General features: G+C 41.4%; 1 protein-coding gene across 1 annotated transcript; it reads left to right on the forward strand.

Moving 5' to 3' along the window:
- Window positions 1-11692: 11692 nt before the first annotated feature.
- LOC125242073 lies at window positions 11693-15852 on the forward strand (the record flags this gene model as incomplete). Its single annotated transcript, XM_048150775.1, has 2 exons — window positions 11693-11727; window positions 14134-15852. A coding segment is annotated over exon 2 (1323 nt), but the record flags the coding sequence as incomplete, so codon positions are not given.
- Window positions 15853-17202: the final 1350 nt, after the last annotated feature.

The following is a 17202-nucleotide window of genomic DNA, read 5'->3' on the forward strand; positions in this document are numbered from 1 at the left end:
CTCTTCTTTAGTGGCGCGACAGAGTCAGACTGCGTTTCGATCGCCGCGTAGTGTCAACGATTGTCACTTTGGCTAGGTTAGTTGTTCGCACACTGGACACCGCAATAAGTATAGTACGAATCTTCTGAGATGGTTTCTTGGCTTTTGTCGTAATCTGTTAAACAAAAGCCTTTGTTTCTATTATTCCCGGTGGCTAGCTCTCGTCTCCACGGCACGCGCTATAGTCTCAGTGTAGTTAAAAAGCAACTATTATGATAGTTATAAGGTTCAAATCCATAAAAAGCCCTTTCGGAGATAACACGTTTTGTCATCTTCAAATAAAGTTACCTGCATACTGCAAACTGTTTCATAAATGTGAACCTTATTGCTATCTTGATAGTTGCTTTTTGACTACACTGAGACGGGAGCTAGCCGCCGTGAATAATAGAAACAAAGGCTTTTGTTTAACAGATTACGGCAAAAGCCAAAAAACCATCTCAGAAGATTTGTACTATAAGTAGGTACATTTTGAATGACATCTTGAAGTTCGTAAACTGAACACTGTTCCAGCCAAACTTATCCAAAGATTTTAGACACTATAGGCGCACACCTCGGACACTGGCGATCAAATATATATGAAAGAGGTGCCGTTCCTAGCACACAGTCTAAGCTCGTAGTAGGTGCACGCGTACCATGCTTGTATGAGTGAAATATGACAGGTCGTCTGTTCGCGTTCTTGACAGGCGGTAACTGTGAGGTAGCCGAAGGGGGTGGGTGGCACTTTCAGCGGGGAGCGGGAGTGGCCATACTGTACGATAGTGTGCTAGGGGACTCATAACACGGCGCGAGAGCTCGTAAACGAGTTCCAGCTTTCAGTACATTGTGGTATTTGTGCTGAGCGTAAAATTATCTCAAGTAGGTACCTCTCTCATTAGTTTGTGGCGTTTTAGAATACGCTCGCAATTTCTGGTTCTAGTAAGTACCTAACCGTTTGGGGGCGCTGTTCAGACCGTCCATATAATAAATTTCATTTCACATTTCCGCTATCAGCAGGGTTAGCACATGATTGCTGCGAGAGTACGTATATGTCGCCGCGAAAATCCTACGTCTTCTTCTCACTGTATTAATGATATAAGGACGGGTGGTCTAACTCGCGTCGACATACTCTCGCGGCAATCATATGCTAGGCCTACTGAGAAGGTATTCAGAAATGTGGAAAAGTCATTATGGAGGCTCAGATGTTATAACATGTTTTTACAGCCAAAACTCATACAACAGGAAAACCGGAAATTAATATTTTGATTCCCACATTTTACTTCCATCGTGATTATTATCAGACTAAATTATATGAGTGAGTCGGTCGCAGAACACAACTTTTTAAATAAAGAGTTGTGTTGTGCGAATGTATAATTGTATATGTATGTCTTTCCCATCACGGAACAATGGTGTTCCGGACCTTTGGGAGGCGTGCGCGGGGCCGAAGCCAACGCGTAGAGGCCCTTTCGACACTTTAATGAAATGTAAGGGGTACACCGAGCGGATGTTGCCCTTGCCCGTATCATGGGACACACGCAGAGGCAACACCCGCCAGGGTGTAAGGACTATTTGAGAGTTAATGGAATCTAAAATGAACTGGTCTATTTTGATGAAAGTGATGGACTAAATACTGGGCTATGGATAAAAAACCGGACGCCCGCCTAATAAAACGGTATCCAATTTTATTTCCGGCAGACGGTGACTCGTCCCCACAAGATGGGCCCCCACAAAAAGCGACATCCAAGATGGCTCAAGGGCAACACCGGTGTGAGAACTCAAGGGTGTCGAGAGATGTACACCGCTTTCTGCCCAGTGGCTGTTAATTGTATATGTATTATTATTTACGAAACGAAAAGATAAATATTTTGCGAAGACAGGACTGGTCGACTGTTCTCAAAATAAAATATTTTATACAGTGCACGAAATAAATAATGAGATAATTATACAAAAAACATGGACAGAAGTTATTTTTCAATCAAATTTCTATTTAATAAGTCAGGTAGAAATATCACATTTCACATTAGGTATTCTAAGTAATGCTAATACTTAATAGAAGTCATTAAAACACACATATTTTATATTACATTAGTAGGTACACTAAGTCAATGACCCGTACGTAACAAGGAACTCATCCAAAGTGCAAGCCATTTCGAGTAGGATGGATTTTACTTTGCGGACACTTGATGTGTTTTCGTTGTACATTTGATCGAATCAGGACTTGTAAAATAGTATAATCATGACCCTCATTAATACTCCCCCTTAATACTCGAATAAAGCCCCTGTATTGTAAACATCAAAGATGTGACCGATAATGTCCAATTTATACAGGGTGTAAACCTAATACGGGCGAACCTCTTAACGGTGGTGACTATAGGACGTATAAAATGTAATTATATAACTTTTACTTAAAATTGAAATATTTTTTTTATCCATACAAATTAATTCGGCCCGCAACGTAATGCAAACACACTCCCGTTAAACGCTCGTTGACAGTTGTCATTGATTGTCATCGCAACCACGTTTACAGTACATTGCTGCTGAGATTTTTTTCAAAAATTCATTATGGGGTGAAAATTAAGAGTAAATCAAAAACACCTCTTAATTAATGATAACAATATTGAATTATACGCCTGGTTTCATTTATCGCCCTTATTACGTTTACGCGCTGTATACTATCCTATTAGATTTTCTATTGTTTCAAGAAATCGTTTTTCTTTGTTTTTATTTACACCTCGGTATGTGGAACAAAACTCTTGCACTGAACGTTATTATATCACATTACCTTGTATTTATATAGCACTGCATTTCTATGATGGAGATATATAATAAAGAGTTGATAATATCATAAAATCATACTCTCATTTTTCGGCCTTACGTACCTTTCTTTGATCAACTGATAAGAGAAGCTACATTATGATGGTGGTTACGATAATGTTAACATATAGAAGAAATATATCTCTCATTGTTATACTATTTTTGACGAAATTAAAGACGCAAAAGTCACCCCCTTTTTCTTCCATGGGTTTACAACACCCGGGTCTACAACAGTCGACTGTGGGTTTACAACAGTCGACTGTGGGTTCAATTGTGGTATGTGCCTGGAATTTGCCTGCTCTTTAAATTCAAAATTTTATACCATGGACGAAATAAAGCGGTGTCCTATCGTACAGATCCTTCACTTGCCCGCAAAACGACAAATACCTACGCTTTATTTAACTAATACTAATAAGTTACTTCGTAAAACTCAGAAGAATAGTAGGTACGTGCCACACGACTACACAGACGGGCGCGTGGCGCCCCTTGATCCATTGAAATCGTATCAATTAAGGGGTGTCGCCTTGCATAAAATGAGGTAGTTCTAATGTGTATTATATATTATTAGAGATGAAATAGTAATGTCAAATCCAAGTTTTCCACCTCGAAAGCCCATGGGGTCATAATTAAATTCATGAAAATCCGTAAAATTTTATGACTTTTTCTGACTTTTGTTAACCCTTAACACGGCAAGACATGAAGTAATGTAACAATGTATCTCTTTGCATGTTTTTAGGTATAGTTATGGGTCAAAACGAACCATTTTTTAGAAAAAATAAATAAAAGTATTTTGAAAGTAGGATTTTCAGGACGTCCGTTAAAACGGAAATTGCCAGGAATCTCACTGAGTGATGGCTCCAAAGGTAGTCCTAAAAAATTTATAGTTTAAAAAACACTAGAGAAACACGCTTTTAAATGCACGTAAAAGCCAAAAATAAATTTTGGATCGTTCAAGTTGTCTCTATTTCTGGGAAGAAGAGTAAACTAAGTGCTTTAAATTATAATATTTGATTGTAAAAGCGTGGGGCGCTGCAGTCATGCTGCAACTCCGGTTAGCGCGCCAATCTGTGTAAATTGCTTCTCGTAACATAGCTTAACTTGATTTCTCAGTAAGTTATACAAAAAGTCTTTCCTGTTACAGCGCCCCACGCTGCGCCAGCGCCACACACCAAGATTATCGCAATAAAGTTGTTAAGTAGTTAATTTATTTAATTTTCATTTTTATTTCATTTTATATTTTATTGAGCCCGCATTCTCTCCATCTCCGCCAGTGTGTCTGTATTGCATGGTGTTTTACCTGTTAGCTAAGAAAAAAATTAGCTCTTCTATTTGGTGAGCAATAAGTGATTTTACTCTACTTAGAGCCACATGCGCCTGTAAAACCGCAAAAGTACGGAACCCTAAGTTGTGTTGAGCCTCGCCTTGGGCGCCAGCACAATAGATCAGTGCCGGCCTGTGCAATAGATCAGGGTTGTGTGGGTCGGTTGAGCGAGTTTGAGTTTCGGCAGCCTTGGGAAGAAATTACAGTATGTACTTAGGAAAAAAAATCGCGAGCGCAGCGAGCGCGAATTTTTTTTCATAGTGGTGCGGTAATTTTATTGGTTTATTTATTTAATGGCTTATTTCGCTCTTAAGGGTCTCAAGAAAACCCTAACCTAACTTATTTGAAATAGGTACTGTCTTCTTCTGTTTTCTGGGTCTATCTTTTTGGTGGAGGGCTTCGCCCACCGACCCCCATTGTGGGTGCTTCGGCCCCGTCCACCATCTAAGTTTTGTTATCAATTTTTGTTTTGTAAGTTTGTCGACCCTAGCTCGCAAAGTGGGCTCCCTCCTTGAAGGGGTTACGCCGCCTGTCCCCCATTTTGGTTTTGTTGTCAGCTTTTGTTTTGTAAGCGTGTCGACGTTAGCCCACGAAGTGGGCTTCGCCCCCCGAGCCCCCCTTATTTTTGCTCTTAAGGGTCACAAAAAAACCCTAACCCAACTTGTTTTAAATACTATGTTGATATTTCTTTTATGCGGGGGGCTTCGCCCCCCCGAGCCCCCCTTATTTTTGCTCTTAAGGATCACAAGAAAACCCTAACCCAACTTATTTTAAATACTACGTCGATCTTTCTGTTTGGCGGGGAGCTTCGCCCCCCGAGCCTCCCTTATTTTTGCTCTTAAGGGTCACAAGAAAACCCTAACCTAACTTATTTTAATTACTATGTCGATATTTCTTTTATGCGGGGGGCTTCGCCCCCCCGAGCCACCCTTATTGTTGCTCTTAAGGGTCACAAGAAAACCCTAACCCAACTTATTTTAAATACTACGTCAATCTTTCTGTTTGGCGGGGAGCTTCGCCCCCCGAGTAGAGATGGGCGCTGACGGGTAAATACCGGGAAAATACCCATATCTACCCAATCTACCCGGTATTTACCCGTATCTACCCAAATGAGCGGGTATAAAAAATAATCTATGAAATTAAAGATTATTCTTAATTTACATGACTGAAATATATTTTTCTACTAAAATAAATATATATATTTGACTAACTAATATTAAAATGTTAACAGAGATTCCAAATATTCCATATATCATGTGTAATTTACCACATTCAATTAAAAAGTTGTATTCCCCAGATGTTTTAGGCCCACTAAGTATTCAAATAACTTACTTAACTTAAACACGGTGGACAGACAAATTCAAATTCATTAGCCAATGAGGTCACAGCTTTGCAAAACGCCAGGTAGGTGCATCCGTATTGAAAGGGTGCAATAAGTCACTTGACCGGGTCAGTTACTTTTTTTTATTTTTATTTATGGGATATTTATACTTTAGTTTGTACTTAGTTAAACAAGCGCCACGTCCATGTGTGATTTTAATTAACACTTGCTTTGAATTCGGACTGTAATAATGCCTTCTATGTGACTTCGGCTAGATACTGGACTTCGGCTAGGTAGTAAGCTTTACCAAACAAACAGCAAGTAACATTTTAGTGCTATAATTTTGGTTTTCGACGCTAAAAGCTACTATAGATGTCGTATAAAGGTTTTCGGCGTGACCGCCTGTCGTATAAAAGCCTCCAGTAACACCTTTTAGCTCTATAAGCTTGTACCGCTAAAAGGTGTTATTAGGAAGTGATGTAAACGTTTATATCACCATTTTATAGAGCCGCTATAGGCCTGGTCTATAACAGGATCAAATATGACTACTATAGGTCTATATTATTGTATAAGTAATAGTGTTAAGAATCACTGCTATGCAATGCAATCAATTTGCGCTACTAAGGTTCCCGACAAGCCGCTATAGTTGTTGCGTTATACAGCTAAAAGGTGTTATTAGGAAGTGATGTAAACGTTTATATCACCATTTTATAGAGCCGCTATAGGCCTGGTCTATAACAGGATCAAATATGACTATTATAGAACAATATTACTGTATAATGGTGTTAGAAATCACTGTTATGCAATCAATTTGCGCTATTAAGTTTACCAACAAGCCGCTTATAGTATTTTTAGTAGTTGTGTTTTAACAGATTTAAAACCTAACTATACCACTATTTTGGGATATAGTGGCTTTGGAAAACACTGCTATAGTATTTAACACTGTATAGTAGTGATATGAATACCATTATAGAGCTATTTTTATAATGAAGTTTTCAGGATACGTTTATAATTATAGCTTTGAAAAGGTTATAGTCGTTTTCTAATGCCTTTTATATCTCATCGCCGTATACGCCACAATGACTCTTTAAATATCACAGACCTGTTGAATAATGATTTCGGTATCTCTTTTAAAACACAATAGCGTTATAGCTGAGTTTACTATATGTTTTATAAACCAAATCAGATATATAAGAGTAGAAAACGATTACTTTTAAATGACAATTTTGACCTTAAAAGGCTGCTTTATGGTGTTTATACATCGTAATTATGAAATCAGGCCAAAGATGCGGTATCTGGTTCCGTACAGTGTTTTTCTAGAAATTAACTTTAAAAATACACATAGCGACCAATTGTAGTTTAGATTTGTCATACTAAAAAGAAAACAACATTTATTAATACTGTTTAAAAGATCTTTCTATAGTAAAACATTGAAAACAAATATTGTTTTCTATATAAAGAACTTATAAGTTAAACTGGATCATAGTTAAATTCTCATGCAACCCTAATTGAATCCACGATGGCGGGCTTATGGCAGTGAATGCGTATGATAAGTGATATAGTCGAACTATAAAAGCGTATGTTTTACTTCTTGGATCCATAGTAGAAACTATGGTGCCAATAATTTTATTGTATTAAATTATATTTATTTATTTTATTCAAAACATGTACAAATCGAGGGCGCATTTAAAATACTCCATTAAACTAATATTCTTTTAACGGTAAAATTTCCATCGCATACCTTTTTGCAGTAATGATGGAAGTATACGAAATCCAAATTATGTTAATTGACACTAAACTTCACAAGTTCACACGCCACTTTTCGTTAAGTTCCTCGTTTAGAACAGTTTTTGTTAAATATTACACACATTAAATTATTTTAGAAATTTCGCATTAAAAGGGACGGCAACTGCTATAATAGAACAAAATAACCTGTATAACGGAATCTCAAATGCTACTATAGCATACATTGATACTATAATAGCGTTAGCGTTGTGTCCTCTATGTCAACAAATTAGCACAATAGTCATCATTACATCACCATTATAGACCTTAAACGTCACGGATGATACTGCTATAGGCCTATTATATCACTAAATGGCTGCATAATTGCGCCAAATCGGCTCTACAGTACCAATATAGACTATTTATAGGACCATTTAGTGTGATTTAATTTGGTGTCCTCGACCACTATAGAACCAGAAATTGTTATTTGAGAGGAACTATAATAAGCACACAAAATTTCATCCCCATCGGTTCAGCCGTTTAGGAGGAGGAGGTAACAAACACACAAGCATGTCAATGATATTTAACAAATTCCTTATTCAATACAAATACTTCGATATATGTTTATAGAACTATATTAATAAAATATAAATATATTATACAATACCAAGAAAACATTTTTTCACGATTAAATTCAATTTATGACCCATTTTATTACAATATTTATTTATACCCACCCATTAGGGTAGAAAAGGTAAATATCGGGTAGATTGGGTAAATACCCGGTAAATACCCGATATCTACCCCGGGTATTTTCCCGCCGCCCATCTCTACCCCCGAGCCTCCCTTATTTTTGCTCTTAAGGGTCACAAGAAAACCCTAACCTAACTTATTTTAATTACTATGTCGATATTTCTTTTATGCGGGGGGCTTCGCCCCCCGAGCCCCCTTATTGTTGCTCTTAAGGGTCACAAGAAAACCCAATCCAACTTATTTTAAATACTATGTTGATATTTCTTTTATGCGGGGGGCTTCGCCCCCCGAGCCCCACTTATTGTTGCTCTTAAGGGTCACAAGAAAACCCTAATCCAACTTATTTTAATTACTATGTTGATATTTCTTTTATGCGGGGGCTTCGCTCCCCGAGCCCCCCTTATTTTTGCTCTTAAGGGTCACAAGGAAACCCTAATCCAACTTATTTTAAATACTATGTTGATATTTCTTCTATGCGGGGGGCTTCGCCCCCCGAGCCCCCCTTATTTTAGCTCTTAAGGGTCACAAGAAAACCCTAACCCAACTTATTTTAAATACTATGTTGATATTTCTTTTATGCGCCCCCGAGCCCCCCTTATTGTTGCTCTTAAGGGTCACATTAACCCTAATCCAACTTATTTAAATACTACATTGATCTTTCTTTTTGGCGGGGGGCTTCGCCCCCCGAGCCCCCCTTATTTTTGCTCTTAAGGGTCACAAGAAAACCCTAATCCAACTTATTTTAAATACTACATTGATCTTTCTTTTTGGAGGGGGCTTCGCCCCCGAGCCCCCCCCTTATTGTTGCTCTTAAGGGTCACAAGAAAAACCCTAACCCAACTTATTTTAAATACTATGTTGATATTTCTTTTATGCGGGGGGCTTCGCCCCCCAAGGCCCCCTTATTGTTGCTCTTAAGGGTCACAAGAAAAACCCTAAACCAACTTATTTTAAATACTATGTTGATATTTCTTTTATGCGGGGGGCTTCGCCCCCCCGAGCCCGCCTTATTGTTGCTCTTAAGGGTCACAATAAAACCCTAATCCAACTTATTTAAATACTACATTGATCTTTCTTTTTGGCCGGGGGCTTCGCCCCCCGAGCCCCCCTTATTTTTGCTCTTAAGGGTCACAAGAAAACCCTAATCCAACTTATTTTAAATACTACATTGATCTTTCTTTTTGGCGGGGGGCTTCGCCCCCCGAGCCCCCCTTATTGTTGCTCTTAAGGGTCACAAGAAAAACCCTAACCCAACTTATTTTAAATACTATGTTGATATTTCTTTTATGCGGGGGGCTTCGCCCCCCAAGGCCCCCTTATTGTTGCTCTTAAGGGTCACAAGAAAAACCCTAAACCAACTTATTTTAAATACTATGTTGATATTTCTTTTATGCGGGGGGCTTCGCCCCCCCGAGCCCGCCTTATTGTTGCTCTTAAGGGTCACAATAAAACCCTAATCCAACTTATTTTAAATACTACATTGATCTTTCTTTTTGGCGGGGGGCTCGCCCCCCGAGCCCCCCTTATTTTTGCTCTTAAGGGTCACAAGAAAACCCTAACCTAATTTATTTTAAATACTATGTTGATATTTCTTTTATGCGGGGGGCTTCGCCCCCAGAGCCCCCCTCATTTTTGCTCTTAAGGGTCACAAGAAAACCCTAATCCAACTTATTTTAAATACTACGTTGATCTTTCTTTTTGGGGGGGGCTTCGCCCCCCGAGCCCCCCTTATTTTTGCTCTTAAGGGTCACAAGAAAACCCTAACCCAATTTATTTTAAATACTATGTTGATATTTCTTTTATGCAGGGGGCTTCGCCCCCGAGCCCCCCTTATTGTTGCTCTTAAGCGTCACAAGAAAACCCTAATCCAACTTATTTTAAATACTTTGTTGATATTTCTTTTATGCGGGGGGCTTCGCCCCACGAGCCCCCCTTATTTTTGCTCTTAAGGGTCACAAGAAAACCCTAACCCAACTTATTTTAAATATTATGTTGATATTTCTTTTATGCGGGGCCTGCGGGTGGCTTCGCCCCCCGAGCCCCCCTTATTTTTGCTCTTAAGGGTCACAAGAAAACCCTAATACCAACTTATTTTAAATACCATGTTGTTATTTCTTTTATGCAGGGGGCTTCGCCCTCCGAGCCCCCCTTATTGTTGCCCTTAAGGGTCACAAGAAAACCCTAACATAACTTATTGTAGATACTTAATTAGTGTTCCAAACTCTTTGCAGAATTGAAATATGTAGTATAGATTTTTCCTGTCATTTTGGCATATGTTTTTTGTTTAGTTATAAATTGTCATTGATTGTGTTTGGTTTTGCAATCTCATAATATTTATTAAATATACATTTAAAAGGTAAACAGCAGTTATCATTCGTAATTAGTTCCATACAGTCCATCTCCGTCTTTTTCATTGGTCATTCGCCCCATTTATTCAGTGCCTATTTAGTTTCTGACAGTTCCGTTTACGTGTTTACATTTCATTTTGTTTCATTGTTTACATTCATATATTCACGTAGTTCTCATCGTATGATCACCCGTAGCAAAAGTAAAATAATGTCGGCTAATCCCGATGCCTTTTTAGCACCTCCACAGCCTCACAGCTCTGTTCCGCAAGGCGACAGGGCACCTAGCGTTCACACGGCGCAAAGCAAAAGCAAATCTTCTCGTTCTTCGGCGACCGTAAAAGCACAAAAAGCTGCGGCTGAAGCGATCGCTCTGCGCCGCCGCCTGGAACGACAGCAGCAGCTCGCCGCCCACGAGCGCGACCGTGAGCAGGTGCTCGCCCAGCGGGAGCGCAAGCGCGAAGAGGCGCTCGCCGCGTGGGAGCGCGAGCGCGAAGAGGCGCTCGCCGCGCGGGAGCGCGAACGAGAACTTCAACTTGCGGAGCTGCAACGGCAGGTCGAAGAGTGTGAGCTGCAAGCTGAACTCCAAGCTATTGATGCCGAGGCAGGGAGTAGCTGCGCAGGTCGTAGCCATTCAGATCAGGTGAGCGTGAATAGAACAAAAAAATGGGTTGAAAACCATCCATTCAATGACAATTGTGGTGATAGGGACATGGACATTCCGTTCAATGACAATTGTGGTGATAGGGACATCCCTGCAGTAGGATGCGAACCTCTCTCAGGTCCATCTCCCGGCCATACGGTACCACCACCGATGGCCACTCGGGTACCTGCATTCCCTATGAACCTCCTTAATCGTCAATCGGAACCGGCAGTAGGATGCGAACCTCTTTTAGGTCCATCTCCCGGCCATACGGTACCATCACCGATGGCCACTCGGGTATCTGCATTCCCTATTAACCCCTTCATCGTCAATCAGAACCGGTAAATGCCACCAAAGCGTCCGAGGCGGCCGGCTATATGCCCCCGCTCTTCCCCACGGAGCTTGGCCAACCTGTTCTCCTGCAAGCGGTAGCCGACACCGCGGCCGCAGCGAAGGCTCTCGCTTCAGCTTCCAGTGTAAAGAAACTGGAATTACCTCAATTTTTTGGTAACACGCTGCAATGGTTACAATTCAAACGTATATATAACGTAACTAAAAATAACTTTTCTCCTCTAGACAACATAAATCGGCTCCACAATGCGCTCCGCGGCCCCGCCCGGGACGCCGTCGCGGCGCTGCTGATGTCCACGGAGGACCCGGAGGAGGTGATGCGCGCTCTCGAGGACAACTTCGCCCGCCCCGAGCTCATCGTCTACAAAGAGGTCAGTTCTTTAAAAACCTTCCTCGTCTGGGAAACGACTTGAAAGAACTAGGAGTACTGTCGAATAAGGTACGCAATTCTATTTCTACAATCAAGTTATTAAACCATTTAGAGTACTTGTACTCTCCTGAGCTATATCACGCCGTTTTAGGGAAACTAAACCCTACAATGAAAATTCGGTGGACAGACTTTGCCACGCTTGATGCCACAGGACGTCCTAAGCTCGAAATATTGTCTGATTTTTTAAAACGCGAGTTCGATCAACATATTCGTTTCGGCTTGTCACCAGAGTTTATTGCTACACAACCGCAATATGTCGCTGAAAAAACACATAAGCGCGAAATCATTCACAATATTTTTACGCAATCAAAGTCGTCATCGAAAGTCAAACATATTAAAAAAGAAATATGCGCATTTTGTGATAATGATCACGATATAAAAGATTGTTCAAAATTCAATTCTTTATCTGTTGATGAACGATGGCAGTGGTTACGTGAAGCCAAAGTTTGCTATAGGTGTTTAAAGGCTAGTCCACACCAGTGGAATACGTGTCGGGTGAGGCCGTGCGGCGTTGACGGCTGCCCACTTCGTCACAACGCGCTTCTTCATAAACAATTGTCAGCGGCTCCACTAGTCAACGTTATTCACGCCCAGGAAACCAACAATAACCCCACGTCATCTCACCAACCTACCGACGAAAAGGTAATAGTGTATACTACCTCTACCGGCACACAAAAGTCAAATGCAAAAGTAGCTCCCTGTTCCCGAGCTCACTTAAAGATCTTACCTGTCACTGTCACGGGGCCTGCCGGGTCCTGTAACGTCTACGCGTTCCTTGATGACGGTAGTACTGCTAGTCTCATAGATTCCAGCATTGCCACGCGTATAGGAGCGACTGGGCCAAAACAGACCATAACGGTAAACGGTGTGTGCCAACTCCAATGTGAGGCTACTATATCATACGTAGATTTTCAAATTAAAGGTAGGTACACAAATGAGACCTTTTCAGTGAGAAATGCTCGATGCGTGGATTCTTTAGGTTTGCGGACGCAGTCACTCAAACGTGAAGCGCTTGAATCCTTTTCACATTTGACTGACTTAGTCGACGTTCTAACATACGAAAGCGCTACACCGACTGTTTTAATAGGCGCCGAACATTGGTACTTATCAATCGCTCGTGCTGTTTGTGTCGGCGGTATTAACGAGCCAGCCGCCTGTTTAACAGCACTAGGATGGACTTTGTACGGCGTTGTCTCTAGTAAGACCAAGTTAGTTGAATTTATTAATTACACACACACAGAAATAAATAATGATGAAAACTTGGAGTCTCTAATCAAAGAACAATACAAACTAGACTCTATAGGAATCACAAAAACGGAAACATTGCATAGCAAACTAGACCAGCGCGCAGTCGACATTTTGGAAGCAACTGCCATACGACTGCCCACTGGTCGATTTGAAGTAGGCATGCCTTGGCGTGACGGTATACAGCGTGTTCCTGATAGTTACCCACAGGCGATGTCACGTTTTTTAAGTTTGGAGCGGCGCATGTGCAAAGAGCTCGATTTTGCTAAGTCATATAATACATTTATTAACAATATGATAACAAAAGGTTACGCCGAGGAATGTACACCAGAGACCTACTACGCGCAGTACAATAACAAATCTGACAACATTCGCCTCTACCTTCCTCATTTCGGTGTTTACCACCCTCAAAAACAAAAGGTTCGTGTAGTCCATGACGCAGCAGCCAAGAATGAAGGAGTCAGCCTGAATTCCTTATTGCTATCAGGTCCTGATCTTCTTCAACCTCTGCTGAAAGTCCTGTTTCGCTTTAGGGAATGTCGTGTGGGAATAACCGCAGATATTAAAGAGATGTTTCCCCAAGTGCGAGTAAGAGAGCAAGATAGGGACGCTCTTCAATTTCTGTGGAGACCCGATAAAACGATCGCTATTAAGGAGTACAGAATGACGTCTGTCATCTTCGGCGCCTGCTGTAGCCCCTTTATCGCGCAATTTATAAAAAACAAAAACGCTCCTGAACATGCCGATTTATACCCGCTAGCTGTGGACGCCATTTTGTTCAACCACTACATGGATGACTATATTGACTCTCAAGATGGCGTCGACGAAGCGGCTCAGTTAGCGGCAGACATTGTTACCGTGCACAATGCTGCTTGTTTCGAGATGCGAGGATGGATTTCTAACGCGCCAGAGGCCCTAAAACTTGTCCCCGAGGACCTTAGAGCCACTCAGCCGTTAGAAATCGATCTTGGGGAATCCGCCAACAGCATCCGAGCCCTAGGCATAGCGTGGAACCCTACTTTAGACATGTTAGGTTTTCGCACAGGTTTACTTGAAACCGTTCCTAGTTCACTAACAAAACGAAAAGTTCTGTCACATGTCATGCGCGTGTACGACCCATTGGGTCTTTTAGGTCCTATAGTTATAAAGGGACGAATTTTGTTCCAACAGACTTGGAGATCTAACATTGATTGGGACACCGAACTCCCACAGACCGAATCATCTAAGTGGTTTGAATGGTTCCAAGAACTTTTAAAAGTTTCTTCGTTGAAGATCCCGCGTTGGTATTCAAAAATAAAAGGCTCGGAACCTTCATATCGAGAACTGCATGTTTTTGCGGATGCGAGTGAGCTTGCCTACGCCTGTGTCGCATATTGGCGCTTAGTGTACCCTGACGGCAGCATCGAGCTCATTCTCATCGCAAGTAAAACGAGGGTCTCCCCACTTAAACCTATATCTATCCCGCGATTGGAGTTACAAGCCGCTTTGATAGCTTCTCGATTAGCACTCGTTATCAAGGACAGCCATCGTAAAAAACCAACACGTACATATTTTTGGACCGATTCGATGACTGTCCTCCAATGGTTGCGTAGTGATGCACGAGCGTTTAAGCCTTTTGTTGCCCACCGCCTAGGTGAAATATTAGAAAATTCTGCTGTCAAAGACTGGCACTGGGTACCGACAGACTTAAATGTGGCTGATGACGCAACTAGACTTCGTCCAATTATTCTAACCCTTTCACATCGGTGGTTTTTTGGCCCATCATTTCTTTTAAAGTCCCCCGAGGACTGGCCCACAGAGCCACTTAATGTCACATCAAACCTCGAAGAACTTAAATGCCAACCAATTGAGTCGGTGGCGGTAACTTCAGTTAATGGCGTTTTGCCAAATCCGGTCACAGCAAATCTAGAATATTTTAATGACTGGCTCCGGTTATTACGTGCCACAGCCCGGGTACATCAAGCTGTGGCAATTTTCGGCAACATTTTGGCCTCAATTAGAAATTCTAAAGTAAAAAATGGAGCGGTTCCTTCTCGCTCGCGTTGTTCATCAACGTCCACCACTCACACACCTTTGAACGCAGACCTAATAAAAGCCGCTGAAAGGCATATTTTGCAACGGATTCAACTGGATAGCTTTTCCGAAGAGTTCCACTGTATTATCAACTCAAAACCGATTCCTTCAAATAGCCGTCTCACCAAACTATCACCCTCTCTGGGAGAAGATAATTTAATTCACTTGGCTGGAAGGATAAAAGCGGTAGAAGATATTGACCCAGAAACACGATCTCCTATATTACTAGATGGTCGTCACCCGATCGCACGGTTGTTAGTACAATTATATCACAGACGAGCAGGGCACGCCAACAATGAATACGTCATTAATGACATAAGACAAAGATTCTGGCTTCTGAGGCTTCGAGATACAGTCAGATCAGTCGCTCATAAATGCTTGTTTTGCAAGATTCGCAAATCGAAGCCTATGAACCCCGCCACTGGAGACCTGCCACCTCAAAGGCTCGCACACCACCAGAGGGCATTCACCTTTACCGGCTTAGATTATTTCGGCCCTGTCAATGTCACAGTGGGTCGCCGCCATGAAAAACGTTATGTAGCCCTTTATACATGTCTCACAACACGGGCATTACACCTGGAATTGGTACACAGCCTTTCATCTGACTCTGCCATAATGAGCTTGAGGCGTTTTATTGCCCGAAGAGGTATCCCTAATACAATTTACTCAGACAACGGGACCGCCTTCGTTGGAGCAGACCGCATTCTACGCCAATTCTACTCAGATGGTATGAAAAAAGAAGCAGCGACTAGAGGAATCAGGTGGAGTTTTATCCCCGCAGCTGCACCTTCGTTTGGAGGATGCTGGGAGCGTTTGGTAAGAACAGTAAAAGTGGCGCTGAAAGCAACGCTTAACGAAAGGTTCCCTAAAGAGGAGACATTGATGACGTTACTAATGGAAGCCGAAGCGATTGCAAATTCTCGCCCACTAACACATGTGTCTACAGACCCAGAGGATCCTACGGCCCTTACGCCTTTCCACTTCCTGATTGGAAGCCCTTCTAATCAAACACTGCCATCTGCCTTAGAAGACCGTGACCTTTTCGGACGCTCTGAGTGGAAAAAGGCAATCAGGTTATCAGACCACTTTTGGAAGCGCTGGGTGCGTGAGGTATTGCCAACAATGCAAACGCGAGTAAACGTAAAGGGAGATCGTGGGCAAGAACTACAAATAGGAGATGTGGTGATAATAGTGGACGAATCACTACCTCGCGGAACATGGCCAAAAGGAAGGATAACGAATATGTTTCCCGGAAAAGATGGCGTAAACAGGGTGGTGGACGTTGCAACCGCTGGGGGTACGTTACGCCGTCCCCTCAAAAAGTTGATTAGAATAACCTAAGACTAAGACTGACATTAGTAAGTAGGTTATTTAAGATTTAGGTTAGTTGGTGCATAGCTGCACGAGGGGCAGGATGTTCTAAACTCTTTGCAGAATTGAAATATGTAGTATAGATTTTTCCTGTCATTTTGGCATATGTTTTTTGTTTAGTTATAAATTGTCATTGATTGTGTTTGGTTTTGCAATCTCATAATATTTATTAAATATACATTTAAAAGGTAAACAGCAGTTATCATTCGTAATTAGTTCCATACAGTCCATCTCCGTCTTTTTCAATTAGTCTTTCTTTTTTCCGCTCATAAGGGTCGCAAGAAAACCCTAACCTATGTAACTTAGCCCTCGCTTCGCTTCGAGCAATAATAGGTTTGTTATAACGTTGAAAACGTAACGTTCAAAATTTATTACGTGGCCTTTCTTACAAGCGCAAACAGAACTATGATACGATATGCCATCATGGAATGCCATTGCCTATCTTCGGGCTTCATTATCAGACCTTGAAACTTAATCGTGGTCAAAGTTCATTACAAGACTTTTCTAAGAAACCCAAAAACAGCTATGATTCGATGCTCCATCATGTAGTTCCAGTTCATATCTTCCTGCTTCATCATCAGACCTTGAAACCTAATCATAGTCAAAGTCCATTACGAGACTTTTCTTAGAAACCCAAAAACAGCTACGATACGATGTTCCATCATGTAGTTCTAGTTCATATCTTCCGGCTCCATCATCAGATCAGTTCAAAAGTACCATATTATTGTATTGTCATCAGAACTACATATAGCTGCCAATTTTCATTACGCTACGACCCCTGAAAGATGGTTAAAT

This window comes from Leguminivora glycinivorella, unplaced genomic scaffold, assembly GCF_023078275.1.
Source record: "Leguminivora glycinivorella isolate SPB_JAAS2020 unplaced genomic scaffold, LegGlyc_1.1 Scaffold6, whole genome shotgun sequence".
NCBI lineage: Eukaryota > Metazoa > Arthropoda > Insecta > Lepidoptera > Tortricidae > Leguminivora > Leguminivora glycinivorella.